The sequence below is a fragment of the Astyanax mexicanus genome, chromosome 5, assembly GCF_023375975.1.
Source record: "Astyanax mexicanus isolate ESR-SI-001 chromosome 5, AstMex3_surface, whole genome shotgun sequence".
In the NCBI taxonomy this organism is placed as follows: Eukaryota; Metazoa; Chordata; class Actinopteri; order Characiformes; family Acestrorhamphidae; genus Astyanax; species Astyanax mexicanus.
This window is the reverse complement of record NC_064412.1, coordinates 39,798,452-39,817,498: the sequence shown is the minus strand read 5'-3', so window position 1 is coordinate 39,817,498 and position 19,047 is coordinate 39,798,452. Positions and strand designations below refer to the sequence as shown.

General features: G+C 38.9%; 1 protein-coding gene across 3 annotated transcripts in view; it reads left to right on the top strand.

Moving 5' to 3' along the window:
• Positions 1 to 19,047, top strand: part of gulp1b (GULP PTB domain containing engulfment adaptor 1b) — a 125,626-nt gene that overhangs the window by 84,751 nt on the left and 21,828 nt on the right. For all 3 annotated transcript variants that reach the window (XM_049479333.1, XM_007248802.3, XM_007248805.3), the window contains 5 exons: positions 201 to 262; positions 2,474 to 2,545; positions 9,537 to 9,635; positions 12,157 to 12,294; positions 12,646 to 12,762. In XM_049479333.1, coding sequence (XP_049335290.1) covers positions 212 to 262; positions 2,474 to 2,545; positions 9,537 to 9,635; positions 12,157 to 12,294; positions 12,646 to 12,762 — 477 coding nt within the window. In that variant the 5' untranslated portion in view covers positions 201 to 211. The remainder of the gene's footprint in view (positions 1 to 200; positions 263 to 2,473; positions 2,546 to 9,536; positions 9,636 to 12,156; positions 12,295 to 12,645; positions 12,763 to 19,047) is intronic.

The following is a 19,047-nucleotide window of genomic DNA, read 5'->3' as shown; positions in this document are numbered from 1 at the left end:
AAAAAATATTTCCCATATCAGCCTAGATTATTAATCATTTATTGTTCCTGGTAACATTTATCTTCCTTCAGAATAGCATTGCAATCCCACTTTTGCATCTGGGTGCATATGAAAGTGTATATACTGCATTGACATTAATATTTCTTGGAATTACTGATGCTGAATGGCTTTCTGATGTTTATTCTTTTTCCATTTCGCAGAAAAACCCATCATGCACAACCCAGAGGCCCTGGTGAGGCATCATGTAGCGTACAGTGCTAAGGTACAGTTGTTTTTTTAGAGCTCTTTCTCAGTGATGGACAGTGTAGCTCATTCATTGCACCTCATCAGTTTCAGACTGATGAAACTCTAATAACTGTCGCACCTTAATATACCAACCTGAGAGATTCAATCTACTGACTGTGAGCAGAACCCCCTCACCACCAATCCATCCCTCTGTTTTACTGCTCTGTATGAACGTGCTCTGTGCATTCTGTAAGAGCAGGTTATTACAGAGTGTAGCTGAGAAACTCTACAGTGCACGCCGGGGGTGTAAATACGCATCGGTGGGAAATGATACGCTGCTCGGAAGGTGGTGATTGATTTCAGCTTATATTGATTCAGAATGCTCATTTTATTTATAGGAAGCTTGAATACATTTAAATCATTGTGAGGTAGGACTGGGCAATACACACAGATCAAGCATAACATTATGCTTGCTGTTTGTTTCTGCACCTATTATATATTTTTTTCAAATCAGGCACATTATTGCTCCTGGAGTGCTTTTTAAACACTGTGTCCACTTACTGTTCAATATACTAAACACGGAGACCTACCTGCAACATCACTGTAAATCAGGGGTCGGCAATAGGGGAGGTCGTTTAAACTATAATGAACGATAATGAAGAAAAATAAATATATAAAATGCTCCTCTGGTGAGCTTTTGTTTACATCCCTCCCCTACCCCTCTGTCGCGTTTGGCGTGACTTTAGTTTCCGCCGATCCCGTGTGAGGAGCGGTTTGTTTATTTAATATTTTTTTCCTTACTTCTTGGGTTTACCTGCTTTGAGATCAACTGTTCTGCAATTACGTTCAACAACCCTCTGGGCTGGAGAGCTACTGTAGCACTCCATCCCATTACACTTCATTTTCGTAAACAGAATTTTTTCCTCCCCTATTCCTCTGTCGCGTTTGGCGTGACTTTAGTTTCCGCAAGTTCTTGTTTTTACCTATCTCCTTATAAGAGCGTTTTCCCCAGCTGTGTCCCAATTCACTAGCCGGGGCAGCGGTAGTGTAGTGGACCACGACCCTGACGATACAGGTTCGATCCCGTGTGAGCAGCGGTGTGTTTATTTATTTATTATTTTCTTTCTTCTTGGGTTGACCTCCTTTGAGATCAACTGTTCTGCAATTGGGTTCAACAACTCTCTGGGCTGTAGAGCTACTAGTCTGTAGCACTCCATCCCATTACAATATTACAATAATTTTCCAAAACATATTTTTTTTGTGGCCCGCCACTTGATGGCTTAGAAAATAATTTAATTGCTGACCCCTGCTGTAGATGTAAAGTCAGTTGGTTCTGGTTCTTAATCTGTGGTCATAGGACACTACCCAAAGGACACTGCTGGTCATCTATTCTCAGTACAGCAGTGACACTGAGGTGTTTAAAAACTCCAGCAGCACTGCTGTATCTGATTGACTTGCACAACACTCACTAATCACCACCATGTCAGTGTCACTGCAGTGTTGAGAATGACCCACAATCAAACAACCCAAGATTGGTAGCCAGACTAAAACAAGAGAAATGCTCAGCACTTACCTATAATTGATTGGCAGTACTTCGCCAAGATCAAGTGAAAATTAAATGTGAACAGATGATAGTGAAGCAATAGTACATGAGAGGGAGTGATATAATAAGTAATATTGGCACTGCTGTGGTATGGTCATAGGCACGAATCCTCAAGCGTATTATTGCAATTATATAACAGTTCCATTATCGCAATTTTTTGAAAGATTTTGATTTAAGGAGGGCGAGAAAATATTATCTGTTTGGTTATAAACTCTCCGCAAGTTAAAATAGTTCCATTGCTTCTCTGTTTGCAGCTGAGCTGTTTGGCTTGTAAGCGCTGCATCATCGCTAGGTTACCTGTATGTGGCGAAGTAATACATGGAGAGCTTTCTACAGTGCATTACTGGCTGATAATGGCACTTATAGAACGACTTTCAGCCAATCACATTGCAGGGTCGGGACTAACTGTGGTATGATTAAGCTTAAAGTGAGAAATAATGAATATAATTTGATATTGATTTATATTAACACACTGTGCTTGTTAAAACCTACATTAACTCCAACTTAATAATACAACTTTCAATAAAAAAACATCTGGATTAAGGGTTAACCAACTGTAGATGTGTGTGATGTGTTTTTCTCTACAGTAATAAGCTTGTGAAATGTAGAAATGTGTTGAAATGTGTTTCTTCTGATTTCTTCTAGTTTTTGGGAATCACAGAAGTTGACCAACCGAAAGGAACAGATGTTGTTCGTGTAGCTGTGAGGAAGCTGAAGGTTTGTGTGTGTGTGTGTGTGTGTGTATGTGTGTGTGCATGGAAGATTATTCTCTGAATTTACGGACCGTAAAAATGTGCTTACGCATTCTTAATTTACCCGTGCTGGTTTATGGGCTGGAAGCTGTAACTTCCATGCTAATTAAATGTCAGTCTGCAAACATTTTAACTGGCAAGTTTACTCTCCAGTTGGGCTTAACAAACTGAAGTTCTGCTCCAATTTGTGCTGCTGCCAGAACAATAAGATAAAGGTGTGAGAAAAGGCGCTCTGTTAGGAGAGTTATAATGAGAGTTATCTGTTAGTTCCTCTTAGGTTATCTGCTTTTATTTATTGGTTCATTTAGTTTATGGCTAAAATAGGTATGTTGCTAAATGTCATGCTCCTTTAATATAATGTTCCTTTAGTGTCATAGCATGGTTGTTTAAAGTTTGTTAGTTTTTTTTTTTAGGATTTACTGTGAAAAATTGTTACACATATAAATATAATATAATAATTGTTACACATATTGTTACATATAAATAATTGTTACACATATAAAGGAATGTTAACCTTCACTTTATAGAGCTTTCCCTATACTTTAAACAGTTTTCATTGATAAGGTGGGGTCATATCTGCAGTGCTGCCTGGTAAAATTGAATGATTCTTTTAATTGTTTAAATGACACAATTTCCAGTTTCCAAGAATTACCTGTCCACCTTACTTTGCCCCTTTAGCATCAGTGACATCACAAACTTCACACTGATTCATTTTTAAGGAACTGAAGGCACTTGCTGCATGGTCAACAATTATTAAAAGGGACATATTATGCAAAACTCACTTTTTGCCTGCTTTTCTATTTCCATTTGTGTCTTGAATTCCCCTATAAACAATCCAAGCACAAAAAGCTATCCATCCGTTTTCTGTGAATCAAATGAAAGAGTATGGTGTTAGAAATCTTGTACTTTTATGAGCCATTTGGTTGTCTCCCTTATTGTGACATCACAATAAGAAAACCTGCATAGAACCACCCTGGCACCACCCCTTATTTATCAACCTCCACCAAAGCCCCACCCCATCAGTTGAAAACAATGACATTTCGGTCTTTTGGTCGAGAACCTCAGACTGCACATTCTCAGCCTCAGCCTGCAGACTTTGTTTGAGGGAAGGATCTGTAAGGGATATGGAATTTTTTTCTCTTCTATTTCAGTGAAGCATGAACTACCCTGTTAGTGCTTTTCACATTTTTCAAAAGCTAACACTAATGTATGGTAAATGCTCAACGTAAACATTGTGTGGCCAGCAACAGCTTATTTTCATAAAAGTGACAGAGTCCTATGACAGAATGGCTCATTCTGAAAGAGACTGTCAGGAATAGAGCTGGATATATCTTTTTATGTGAGAATGATTTTCTGCAAAGAACTTCAATAACATGTTTTGTATAGTCTACAGAGCTATTCTAACTTGTGTAAAAAGATGTATAATATGTCCTCTTTAATATTAATTTCTCCTAATATTTATAATTGTGTCCCCATGCTTATCTGAGGTAAAGCTTAGGTTGTCCACACTGTTATGGGAAAATATTACAGTTTTTTTTCATTGCACACAATTAAAACTTAAACACAGTAAAGTACCACAAAATACCAATTTTACCTAAAATGTCCACCCTGCTTTTGTCCATCCTGTTGTAACATGGTTGATGATGCATGACAGGATTTAAAAAGTGATTAAAAAGTAAAAAGTGATTAGGCTGTGAAATATGAATTCTGTCTAGGCTGAAGTAAATAAATATAACTAATCACGTGTGCAGTGTTGGGCACGTTACTTTGAAAAAGTAATTAGTTATAGTTACTCATTACTTCTCCAAAAAAGTAACTGAGTTACTCCACTATAAAAGTAATTAGTTACCAGTAAAAGTAACTATCGCGTTACTTTTTATTATTCACCCGTCAAAAAAAAGGAAATCAATTATGCATTTACTATTATTATTAGAAAAATAACAAACAAAAATAAACCCAAAATGTTGACAAAAATATAATCTAACGAATTTCTAAAAAATAAAACGAAATTCTCCACAAAACCAAAGAAAATTACTAAAACTTGTAATACTGAAAAAACGAAAAAAAAAAAAACGGAAAAACGCGTCTGGGGATGAAATTGAACAAACCAAGCCACACTCAAAAGAAATATGTATATATAAAACAAAATAATGGACAAAAACAATTTAATGCCCGTTAAAATGGTATTAATATAACAGCTTCACCAAAAGAGAATAGAGCTTAGATCGGGCCCAAAAAATCCGACCCGACCCAGACCGAGCACGTTCTGCCCAAACCATGAACTGTCAATATGAGCCCAAGCCCGGCCCGATCCGCCCCATAAACTGGCTGTTTTCGGGCTGATTGAATGAGCGAAATATAATCAGAATTATGTTAATTAACACTGTAACATAGAAGCATAGAACTATTGTTTAATTTAAATGATTTTTAAGAACAGCTACACACAATGCTGCAAGTCAAACGCGGAGGCGTTCACGTGCGCCCAGAGCTACGTGATTACATTTTTCATTTTTATTATAGTTTAATTTTATTTTGTTTTTATTTTTTCTGTTCAGTAAGTTTTTAGGGTGGGCTTGCTAACGCGAGCGCTTTACACAAGAACTAAAGTACCACGAGGTGCCGCGCGCTCGGCACAACACCGCCGCTGTACAACAGCGCTTATAAATAAATTAAACACAAAAATGAGGGTATTCTATCAGTAATTTCAGTTCGTTTTAGTTAGTTTTATAAACACAAAATACAGTTCGAGATAGTTATGTTTTTCCTTTTAATTACCGTTTTTATTAGATTCAGTTAACACAAATGTTTTTCACTTTCACTTTTCGTTATTTCGTTCGCTTTAGTGAACAATAATAATTGGTTACTTAGCAACATTGTGATTATCACACTTGAGCTTTATATAAAATAAAAATAGGAGCCCGATTTCGGGTCGGTCCTCGGGTCAGGTGGGATTTGGGCAGAGAATCTAAGCTCTAAAATAGAAAGCAGCAGCACCACAAAAAACCGGAGCAGCTAAAAAGAGCTTAACGTCCTTAATTCGGAACTTGGGCTGTCCACGGCGATCACTGAATTGATTAGAGCACGCAAATCGTCACAATTGTGCCTCACTTCACCACGCCAACACACAGAAGCTCAAGTTCACCGGAAAGAGGAGGGGTTAACCAGGGCAAAGTGAAGTAAAAAAAAAAGTTCATAGAGCGGCTAAAGTAACGTGCAGTAACGGGGTGTCGGAAATGTTAACGGCGTTATAGTTACAGTCATAGTAATTAGTTAGATTACTCGTTACTGAAAAAAAGTAATGGCGTTAGTTTTAACGCCGTTACTCCCAACACTGCAGGTGTGTGGCTAGCCCTTTTTTAATTGTGTCTCTGTTAAGCTTAAAAATATTAAAATCTAAAAAATTTGATCATTAAACTACATTTTAAAAATGAAAGACAGTAGACAAAATTAAACAACACTCTTAATGATCTAATAATCTATTTTGACACTTTTTTACTTTAGTAAGCTAATGTTACTCCCCCCATGATGTGTTTGTTGAGTAGTAGCAGTTGAGTAGTAGCAGCATGCGACCCTGGGGTTAGCAGGGCCTAGATCAAATCTGGAAGACAGGATACAGAGAAGACACTGTGAGACGGTGTGTTCCGTCTGAGCTCTCAGATTAATCTGGGAACAATTTCCTGTCGCCCATCTAAGCCACAGACTAGCGCCCGACCCCTGGTACAGCTCCCTCTACAGGACTGGAGGCATTCCATTACAGTACAATAACTCATTTAACTCATTCAAAAAAATAAAAACATATAAAATAAAATATATAAAATAAATAATGACTTTAATGGAACCACACTTAAAGGGTGTCACACTTATGCTGCAGGCGATGTTGTTTGTGTTTGTGTGTGGCCAGCTAGTCAGCCACGAATATTGTGTTGGATTAGGACAAATTCAGGTTCAGGTGAGAAAATAAGGTGAAAATAAATGATGGGATTTCATTGCTCAGTGTGAGCAGATGCCCTGAGAGATCTTTACTATGTTTTGAGTAGAGTTTCACTTTAAGCTGTTTAAATTAGAGAAGATAACAGGGGATTCAGCTGTGGGAGGAATGTTTGATAAAAAATATTTAAAAAATGTGCTCAAAGGTTTTATCTGTTTATCTGCTGAAGAAAGGTTTAAAATGAGAATAACACACCTATCTCCTGTGGATAATAGTGTGTGTTTCTGATTTGAATTTAAATGATTATATTTCTACTGATATGACTGAAAAAATATTTCATTTTGTTGCTCAACATCCCTAAACCTCTAATCCTAGAATCGCCACTAAAAGTAGTCAAAAACGTACATATTGTAAAGATCAAAAGGCACAGTATTCTAAGAATAACCAAATGCTGACTGAATTTCAGTAGACCTGATCTCAGATCATACTGGAGCGATGAGAAACGCTGAATCTTTCTTTTACATCCTCACACACAGCTTCTTTAAACACACAGGATTAAACAGTCATCTGACAAAACACGTTTCTGTGTCTGTATTCGCCTGACTGAAACCACTTCAGTACTAACGCAGCTCTTATACTGTAAAAAAGAAATCCTACAGTTAGACTCTGATAAGACTGTTATAAAGTGTTTTTATTAGGTTCTAGTAAAAGTAGTGCAGTTTAAATTGAGGAAGGTCATGCTCACATTCACTTTTATATCCTGGTCTAATTGTTGATTTGTTACGGCAAGACCCACTTCTCCAAATAGCAGCAGCGGGTTTTACGGTGGGGTTTGGCCTCCAGTCAAACACTCTTTAATGTGGTCAGTTGAATTGACGTTGCCCTCTAGTGGCCTGTAAAGAGGAAGTCGTCTCTGTTATTATAACCAGGAACCTTGATTAACACTAATTTCATTTTTTCTGTAAAATGATGTTTCTGTATCTATTTTTGTCAGTTTTGGCAACAAATATCTGATTAAAATAAACTGTTGAAACTGATTTCTAATGACTGAATAAGTCTGATAATTCATGAAACTCTAGAACGGTTTCCGCTTTCCGAACTCTACACTTGCTGCAGTGTTTAACGTCATCTGATCAGATCTGGGCCACACTGAACAGTAGAGAGTAGGAATGTGCAATTATATGAAAATTAATTGAAATTGACATTCACCTCCTTTATAGATTTTTTTTTATATTTAGTTTTGTTTTCACCAGATACATTTTAATATAAATTGTATTGGCGCCACTGCTTTAGAATGCAGACAGGCACACATGCACCTGCACCACATATTGACACACACAGGCACTTCATGACTCTGATTACTTTCATTTCATTAGCTCGATCACATTAAATCAATTTCAAGAGGAGTTTTTAGCATTTTTTTTTTCATATTTCTTCATGTATTTTTTATATAGTGGTATGAAAATGTTTATAAATCATTGGTTATTTGGATCAGTAATTTCAGGTAAATATATCATATAGCAGATGTACACAGTGATATGTAAGAAGTGAAATGAGTTTTATAGGATTAACAGGAAGTGTGCAATAATTCTTTAAACAAAATTAGTCAGGTGCATAAATTTGAGCACCATTGGCATTTCATTGATTTGTATATCTTTAACACTAATTATTGGAACATAAAATTAGTTCGGTAAGCTCATTGACCCTTGACTTACATTCACACAGGTGAATCCAATTCTGAGAAAGGGTTAAAGTGGCCGCTTTCATCTTCTCTGAAGAGTGGCAAAATGGGAGCCTTAAAACAAAACTCTCAAATGATCTAAATCAAGATCAAAAGATCAAGATTGATCAACATCATGGTTTAAGGGAAGGATATAAAAAGCTTTATCAGAAATGTCAGCTGTCAGTTTCCACTGTGAGGAACTCAGTGAGGAAATGGAAGACCACAGGCACAGTTCTAGTTAAGATCCGAAGTGGCAGACCAAGAGAAATCTCAGATAATTAGAGGAGAAGGATGGTGAGAACAGTCATAGTTAACTCACAGACCAGATTCAAAGACCTACATCATCATCTTACTGCAGATGGATGGAGTCACTGTGCATCGTTCAACTATTCAGTGCACTTTACACAAGGAGAGGCTGTATAGGAGAGTAAAGCAGAAGAACCTTTTCTGAGCACACGCCACAAACAGAGTCGCTTGAGGTATGCTAAAGCTAAAGCACATTCGGACAAGTCAGCTTCATTTTGGAATAAGGTGCTGTGGACTGATAAAACTAAAATTGAGTTATTTGGAGGACAGTATGCATGGTGAAAAAAGAACACAGCATTCCAAGACAAACATTTGTTACCCACAGTAAAATTAAGTGGTGGTTCATCATGCTGTGGAGCTGTGTGACCAGTGCAACACTGAGAAACAAGTGCAATGTTCTGGAATGGCCATATCAGTCTCCAGACCTGAATATTATTGAAAATCTGTGGTGTGATTTAAAGCGGACCATCAAACCTGACTGAACTGGAGATGTTTTGTAAAGAAAAATTATCCAAAATATCTTCAACCAGAAGCCAGACTCTCATTGGAAGCTATAGGAAGCGTTTAGAGGCTGTTATTTCTGCAAAAGGAGGATCTACTAAATATTAATGTAATTTTTGTTGAGGTGCCCAAATTTATGCACCTGCTTAATTTAGTTTAAAGATTTTTTGCACACTTTCTGTAAATCCTATAAACTTCATTTCACTTCTCAAATATCATTGTGTTTGTCTGCTATATGATATATTTAACTGAAATTACTGATCCAAACAACCAATGATTTATAAAAGAAAAAAAATGAGTGGTCAAAATGAACAACTTTGTTCTTTATTTGGCAGCACATTCCTGCAGGATTGCTATAGCTAGAAGCGTAAGGAGATTACCAGAATAAGTCGACAAGTTGACCTTTAGAAAAGCACCAGTCCGTCAACTCTGCTGCTGCTGGATGTTATTGACTGCTCAGTTGACACAGTCAGTAATACAGATTTTCTGTTTCCTCAGTTTCAGAGGCATATCAAAAAGTCAGAAGGCCAAAAGCTGCCCAAAGTAGAGCTGCAGATATCCATATATGGAGTGAAAATACTGGATCCAAAAACTAAGGTAAGCTGTTCAATACAGTGATTGTGGCACATATTAATCATTTCAAACACTATATAGACACACTGCATCATCAAAGGAAAACCACAAAAAATTAAGGTAAAGAAGTGAGAAATTATGGATTGCAGTTATCATAAAATATTAGCACAAGCATTTTCTATAACCTTCTGCCCAAAGAAAGACCAAGATGTATGAATATAAATATAAATATAATTCTTACTAAAACTCCATTTTCTGTCACAAAGTCAGTGTGGAAAAATATCCCGATTGAGGGACCACCATTACATTCACACAATGCATGAAATTGGTCTAAATCTGATTTTCTGATCTTTTAAATCCGATGTTTATTTGAGGCTGTTAACATTATATTTTTAATGTGATTCATACCTGACATTTGTGTGAACAGCTCACACTGTATTGCAATAAAGAGCAGTGCTTCATGTGAAGTTTCAGTTTCAACCTCACCAGACTTACAGGAGCTCACTGTATAAAGGACACGTTATTCAGTCACAGACACTGCTTTAGTTTGTGTTTTTGGATTCTTTAAGCCAGGGGTCACTAATAAGCGGCCTGCGGTCCGGGTCCGGATCCAGACGTTGTCCGGGTCCGGACTCAAATCGAAAAACTACAGAGAAGGATTTAAATCTGACAGTGTTTATTTAAAGCGGCTGAACTTTTTTTTGTCTTTACGGTTTATATGCCCTGCAGCGCAGTAAACTCACAGACTAATCACGTGTGCTCTAAGATCAACAAACGCTCTCCTCAGCCAATAAGATCTGTGCAGGCCGGGAAAAAACGGCTTTTTAAATAGATGGGGAGCCTGAGAACAGGCGGAAAACGAGAACGGGTGGAAACTAAAGACACACCGAGTGCGAGAGAGAGAGAGACAGGTGGCAATTTATGATTATTATATATTTTTTTCATCATAGTTCAAACAACCTCATGGGTCAGATGTTTTATATATATATATACATATATATATATATATATATATATGTATATATATATATATATATATATATATATATATATATATATATATATATATATATATATTACATTACATTTGGCAGAAGCTTATGTCCAAAGCGACTTACAATAGTCAAGTACAAAAGTAATAGAAGTTAAAGGTAAAACATTTTTAGATAGGGCTTGAAGGAGGTCGAAGGGAAATAATGAGATAGAGGAGTGAAGGAGGGGAAGAAGGAAATGAGGTTAGAAGTAGTTAGTGTGTTAGAGGTGTTAGGAGAGTAAGTGCTCTTTGAAGAGCTCTGTCTTCAGGAGTTTCTTAAAGATAGCGAGAGATTCTCCTGATCTGGTAGTGGAAGGTAGTTTGTTCCACCGTTGGGGAACTCTGTATGAGAACAGTCTGGATTGCTTTGTGTGAATGTTTGGCAAAGCGAGGTGATGTTCATTGGAGGAGCGCAGCGGCCGGGAGGTAGCGTAGGCCTTCAGGAGCGAGTGCAGGTAGGAAGGAGCTGTTCTGTCATCACCTTGTAGGGGATTGTAAGAGCTTTGAATTTAATACGAGCATCAACTGATAGCCAATGGAGCTCAATGAGCAGCGGGGTGACATGTGCCCGTTTTGGTTGGTGAGATGACGACTGCTTGTACCAGGAGTTGGGTGGCCTGTTGCGTCAGAAACGGTCTAATTTTTCTGATGTTATATAAAATAAAATAAAAATTCTCCAACTGGACTATACAGATTTTTAATTTAGTGCCCCTGCTTTAAACCATCAACCATTATTTAACTTCATCCATTTCATTAGAAACACTGAGCTGCTGTGATACAAACCTTCTAATATTGTAATAGAAGCATCAGTGAAAATTTGGGAGCTTTTTATTTATGAGTTCTCTTATATTTTTATCCCACCACTGAAACCTTGACTTATTGCTGTTGTTCATTTTACATTGTATCTGCTCACAGCCTTTTTTCCTTCTCTTTGACATAAAAGTCACGTTAATTCTGATATGGTTAGTCAGACTGTTTAGAGCTGCATTGTCCTGAATCAGATATGTATCAGATTTCATTATCACGTATTGAAGTGACCCAAATCAGAATGAAAAATATTAGATTCAGTGTCAAATATGAGGCAAACAACGGCCACATTTACCTGCTTTGTGAACATAATCTTAGCTTGACTTGTACTTTTATCTCACTGAGACACCATGTAGGCTATTTTCGTTAGCTAATATTAACTAACATTTTGAGGGAAATGCTCAAATTTAAAGTTTATTAAACTGAATCTTATCAATACTACTATTACCCATAATCGGTCTTGTTCTGTATTTCTTTGAATCAAATACTTAAAAGCAAATTTAAGAACAAAATCCTCCAGTATAGCTGCACTATTACATATTGCTATTATGGGAAATGCACCTGACCCAGCGGCTGATGTGCTTGTTGATTAGATAATGAATTAAATCAGATGTGAATCAGATAAGGAAGTGTATAAAATTCTGCACAGTGTGGGGTCTTTAATACAGGATTTGGGAGCTGCTGTTTTAATTTCTCTCTCTGCAGGAGATACAGCACAACTGCCAGCTGCACAGGATGTCTTTCTGCGCTGATGACAAAACAGACAAGCGCATCTTCACCTACATCTGCACTGAACCCGAGACCAAACGGCACCTTTGCTATGTCTTCGACAGCGAGAAATGTGTAAGTATGAACTGCATGCGTTAATAGTAATTGAAAATAATAGTTATTATGTAAGAATAGGCAATAATTGTAATAAAGTAAATTAAATATTGTTATTTTAAAGTATTCTGTTACTTTTTAGTTATATTAAATTAAATTTATACAGACATTCCAAAAGTCATAGGACCATAACTAGTGTTGTTTCGCATGTTAAGTGGAAGCTAGAGAATGTTACATTAACCTGTGGGATATGTGTGTGGGGTCTTCTGATTTCTGAAAGAGTCACATGTCTGTTATTCATTCTGTGACATATTGAATGATGCCCCTGGTCTAATATATCTTTTCTATCTATTTATAATGTCTGGTGTTTAGGCAGAAGAGATCACTGTGGCGATTGGTCAGGCGTTTGACCTGGCCTATAAAAAGTTCCTAGAGTCTGGAGGGAAAGACGTGGAGACGAGAAAACAAATAGGCAATCTACAGAAGCGGGTAAGAACAGGCATTATGCACATACAGCACTCTCTATCACATACAGGGGTTGGACAATGAAACTGAAACACCTGTCATTTTAGTGTGGGAGGTTTCAGGGCAAAATTGGAGCAGCCTGGTGGCCAATCTTCATTAATTGCATCATTGCAACATTGCACCAGTAAGAGCAGAGTGTGAAAGTTCAATTATCAGGGTAAGAGCACAGTTTTGGCGAGCACAGTCTGGCGACACTAAAAATGTGAAAAAGTTCCAGGGTATAAAAGTATAAATATTTTGCAGGCCACTCTATACAGAAACAAACAATGATTGTAAGACTGATGTCCATGATGAGTGATGTTGGGGTCAAAAGTATGAATTCTAAGAATTTCTTGTACATTGGCCTCTCTAGGGGGACAAAAGTAATTGGACACTTGGCTGCTCTGTTTTGTTTTGGCTGACTGTGTGTTGTTGCATCATTAGTTCGTTCACAAGAGAGCAGTCTGAAGGTGCTGAATGATGGAGTAAAACTAGATGTTTTTAAGGGAATGGAAAAAAATAAGAGACCACTTAAAAATTACGAGTTTTTTTTTATCAAATTGAAAATCTCTGATGGATGATCACAAGCAATCATACCAAGCTGAACTGCTTGAATTTTTGCACCAGGAGTGGCGTAAAAATTATCCACAAGCAGTGTGTAAGACTGGTGGAGGATAACATGCCAAGATGCATAAAAACTGTGATTAAAAAGAGGGTTATCCAACCAAATATTGATTTGAAAACTGAAAACTTTATGAATATGATCTTGTTTTCTTTGCATTATTTGAGGTCTGAAAGCTCTGCATCTTTTTTTGTTATTTCAGCCATTTCTTATTTTCTGCAAATAAATGCTCTAAATGACCATATTTTTATTTGGAATTTGGGAGAATTGTTGTCCACTTTACTCAAACATATACCTATAAATAGCAAAATCAAACAAACTGATTTAGAAACTGAAGTGGTCTCTTAATTCTTTGCAGAGCTAAACATTTTTATGGGTATTTATTCAGCATCTGAAAAGACATGGAATTCACATTTATTGAACACAGAAAAACGCGTTTCCACGTACTACTGCCCCTGTTTCAAGTGTTTGCCTTGAAGATACAGATGCTATGCTATGCCATGGCCAGGCCTATTCCTGATAGAAAATGTGTGGGATGTTATTGGATGCTAAATAGATAGATAGATACTTTATTTATCCCGAAGGAAATTTAGGAAATCAACACTCCACCCCTACCGCATAATCTGCAGGAACTGTGTAAGAATATTCGATCTACGTGATCCACGCTGAGTTGTCTGACATGTTATGTTTCACATGCTTACAGTGTTACAGTGACTTTAAGACTGATGTTCATGCTGGGGGTTATTAGAGTAAAACTTCTAAGAACTTTTTGAACATCGATCTCTCATAAGTCCTCTCCAGGGGGGCAGATGTAATTGGACACTGCTCTGTGATCTTTGGACAGCTGTGTTGTTGCATCATTAGTTTATGCACACAAGGGCTATCTGAAGGTGCTGAATAATGGGGGATTATATAACATTACAAAAGGTGAAAAAGTGACACAATCTTAAGACATTCTTAATTCATATATATATATATTTTTTTTCTCATGTCTAATGAGATAACCTAGTAGCAGGTAAGCAGACATAGGATTCACCTTTTCTGAATCACTAGGCGCATTGCAATTCAATTCGATTACAATCCAGAGGTCTGCGATGCATCGTTTTTTTCTATGCAAGATTTTTTTCCTCACTCCATGACTACTTGGTAATTTTAAAGTGATTTTTTTTTTCGCACTTTAAGGTGCATCGGATTATAGGCGCACCATTAAAGACTGTCTATTTTCATACAAAAGGAGCATCAGATGAGGCACATTTTTGTGACACTAGGAAGGAACAGGGGTGTCCCATGTTTCCCTTCTAATTCAGCAGATCTCACTGTTGAGTGGTGGTAATAGGGTAGGGTTAACTAAATAAAACTATTTATTTGGGTGAGTAAAGCTCTTCCGTTTTTTTACAGTAAGCTTAGATTCCCAGATTTCTCCAGCACTAAGGCACTAAGACTATTCAGAGGTGTGAATTATCGACCTATAGGCTGCTGCTAACCCTGGCTAGAGCAGCAGCCTATAGGTCGATAATTCACACCTCTGAATAGTGAAAGATCTAGCGCTTAGCGCAGTTAGCGACCAATGCTTATACTGCTCCAGCAGTGCTAGCCAGGCTTAGCAGCAGGATACAGGCCAATAATTCTCAGCTCTGAACAGCGAAAGAGCTAGCGCTTACCTCGGTTAGTGGCTAATGCTAATACTGCTTCAGCAGTGCTAGCTGGCTTTACTGCTCCTTACAACCTGACTGATACAGTTTATACATAAGGCTCACCAGATTATAAGGCACACTGATGATTTTTGGGAAAATTAAAGGTATTAAGTGTGCTTTATAGTGCCAAAAATATGGTATCTGTAATGATCCATAATACATTCTGCTATTTAATAGGCTCTTTGACACTATTTCTATTTACTTAAAACAAGTATATATATTTCTATTAACCAAATGGAAAAGGATTAATGATTTTAGGGTAATATTAAAACAAGCTACTACGAAAGCAGAAACAAGAAGGTCATTATATTGTTATGGCTTATAGGGGTATATAGGGGTATTATACAATAAATACACCTAAAGCTTCACAGTAAGTAATAGATAATAGAATAGAAATAATAGACAGAACAGCCCTATTATCACGATATGGATTTTTAATAACATGATATTTCTGTGTCACGATATATTGTATACGATATAATATTGCCCACCCCTAATGGCTAACCAATGTAATGTATATATGGAGCTGTTTTAATGTTGTGGCTGATCTATGTTTGATCTGTGTATGAATACAGAATACTTATGCAAAGTATATTATAGCGCTTTTTTACTGTATTATAATATCTCTGGTTAGTTTTGATGCTTTTTAGATGAGAATGTTGTAATGTGCTGAGTTACTAAGCATTAATGAAGGAATTAAATAAAGTGTAGCTGCATATTCTAACTAACTACTACGGAAAGAGGAAACATGCCATCAGCTGTGTGTGCACGTGCACACGAGGGTGTGTGTGAGACAGAGTGAGAGAGTGTGCCTGAGAGACTTCAGCACATTGACGGTGTGTCAGCAGTGTGAAGAAAAATGACGTGGACAAAAGTAGCGGATGGCTTCATGGATTAGCGCTCGTGCTAACCGGGCATAAATCAGCATTGATCAAATGATATGCATATTTTTGAACATGGAATCATGCAAGTGTACTAGGAGATCAAAATGGACAGGCACTTTACGCAAATTGCTTACATGATGGCAGGTCTGGACCAATTCAGAACCATCCCTGTCCGAATCGAGGTCATTTTAAGAGTCGAAAATTTCCCCCACCTTTAATGCACACTCTGATGCACTATTTCAACTAGAAAATGCTTGTCTGCATTCTCCTGCTGTGCTAAGAGCTTGATTTGAAGTCACAGATATTATGTATGCCAGGGGTGTCCAAACTTTTTTTGTTGGGGGCCAGAAGGAGAAATATATTTGAAGTCACGGGCCACATTCTGTAATAAAACAAACAATCAAATATACCACTTTAAATAATACTTTTTTCCTGATTATTTCATTTACACACCATTTTACTCCACTTACTATCTTTATCTTTGACAGTGTTGTGTAAACTAAGATTTTTCTAATTGATGTTTAATTTCATGATGTCTCTTAATATTAAACTCCTTAATTACGGCAACTTTTAGACTCTTTGGCCCGTTTTTCTGCGCTAGAAATGCGCACCCTCTCCGCGTTTAGACTCTTTGCCCCGTTTTTCTGCACTAGAAATGCGCACTCTCTCCGCTTTTAGACTCTTTGCCCCGTTTTCTTGCGCTAGAAATGCGTGCTCTTTCCGCTTTTAGATTCTTTGGCCCGATTTTCTGCGCTAGAAATGCGCACTCTTTCCGCTTTTAGACTCTTTGCCCTGTTTTTCTGCGCTAGAAATGCGTACTCTCTCTGCTTTTAGACTTTTTGCCCGTTTTCCTGCGCTAGAAATGCGCACTCTCTCCGCTTTTAGACTCTTTGCCCGTTTTTCTGTGCTAGAAATGTGCACTCATCTGCTTTTAGACTCTTTGCCCTGTTTTTCTGCACTATAAATGCGCACCTTCTCCGCTTTTAGACTCTTTGCCCCGTTTTTCTGCGCTAGAAATGCGTACTCTCTCTGCTTTTAGACTCTTTGCCCGTTTTACTGCGTTAGAAATGCGTACTCTCTCCGCTTTTAGACTCTTTGGCCCGTTTTTATGCGCTAGAAATGCGCACTCTCTCCGCTTTTAGACTCTTTGGCCCGTTTTTCTGCGCTAAAAATGCGTACTCTCTCTGCGTTTAGACTCTTTGCCCGTTTTCCTGCGCTATAAATGCGCACCTTTTCCGCTTTTAGATTCTTTTGCCCCGTTTTTCTGCACTAGAAATGCGCACCCTCTCCGCTTTTAGACTCTTTGGCCCGTTTCTGACACCTAGCGTTCAAACTTTGAATCTCACATTATAAAAACCTGCTTAACAGCGGGCCAACTTTCATTCTATTTCTAAAATACCTCACCGCAAATGGCCCGCGGGCCGTAGTTTGGACACCCCTGATGTATGCCATTAAAAATCTGCACAAATATTAAAGAATATTCTAGATGCTTACAGGTTACAGTGACTGTAAGCCTGATGTCCATGTTGGGGGTTTTAAGAGAGTAAACATTCTAAGAATGTCCCACCCAAGATGGCGGCGCGTTAACACGCAGCGGCCGCTCCGGGTCCGTTAAATGGTTCTTTTGTGTTACTATTTGTCGTTTTTTCCGTTTATTTCCTGCAAATATGTGCATCGGAACACCCGTGCACATGTTCTACCACCGCCAGACCCTGCTACAGTGAAGAAACCAGCCAGAAAACACGCTACCGGACGAGGTTCTGCAGACGCTACTTGAGCTTAGCCTGCTAAGAGACCCAGGCCGCCAGCCCGTGGTGTTTCCTGACGCCGGAGCCCAGCGGAAGTGCCATCGCAAGCGGTGCGAGCGTAAGCGGAAGCGCGGAAAGAGAGCCGGGATCCGCGCGAGGCTAAAGGCTACACCTAGCCGGCCGGCTATACCATCGCTCTTTCTTGCAAACGTCTGTTCCCTTGACAATAAACTGGACTACATCCGACTCCAGCGAACTACCCAGCGTGAGTTCAGAGACTGCTGTGTTTTGGTTTTTGTGGAATCGTGGCTTAACGACAACATTCCGGACAGCGCCATTCAGCTAGCCGGGCTAACCGCGTTCAGAGCCGATAGAAGCGCGGCTCTATCCGGGAAGACCCGCGGTGGAGGCGTGTGTGTTTACATCAACACGGAATGGTGTAACAACGCTGTGACTGTCGCCAAACACTGCTCTCCGCTGGTGGAGTTCCTGATAGTCAAGTACAGACCTTTTTATTTAGTACGGGAGTTCTCCGCCGTGCTAATAGCTGCTGTCTACATTCCACCCAGCGCTAGCATTGGTGCTAATGCTAAAGAGGCTCTGTGTGAACTCTATCGGACTATCAGCGATCTGCAAAACAAACACCCAGACGGACTGTTTATTATCGCCGGAGATTTCAACCACGCAAATCTCAAGTCAGTGCTCCCTAAATTCCACCAACATGTGAACTTTGCAACGAGAGGAGCGAGCGCGTTGGATCTTGTTTACACAAACATCCCCAGCGCGTACCGGGCGGAGCCCCGCCCCCACCTCGCTTTCTCGGATCACATGTGTGTTTGGCTGACACCAACATACACACCACTCATCAGACGCTCCAGACCAGTTCAGAAGCAGGTGAAAACCTGGCCGGCAGGCTCCATCTCTGCCCTTCAGGACTGTTTTGAGTGCACTGCATGGGACATGTTTAGGGAGGCTGCTACTGAAGGCGATTCTGTTGATTTGGAGGAGTATGCAGCATCAGTCACTGGCTACATCAGCAAGTGTATTGATGATGTCACTGTCTCCAAGACCATCACTACACGCCCAAACCAGAAGCCTTGGATGACTGCTGAGGTACGTGCGCTGCTGAGGACCCGCGACTCCGCCTTCAGAGTGGGTGACAAGGTGGCCCTGAGGAAAGCGAGAGCCGACCTGTCAAGAGCTATCAGAGTGGCAAAGCGCGCACATGCCCAGAGAATCCACAGCCACTTCAAGGAAAACGGGTGACGCGCGGCGCATGTGGCAGGGCATCCAGGCAATCACCAACTACAGGACAATGCCAC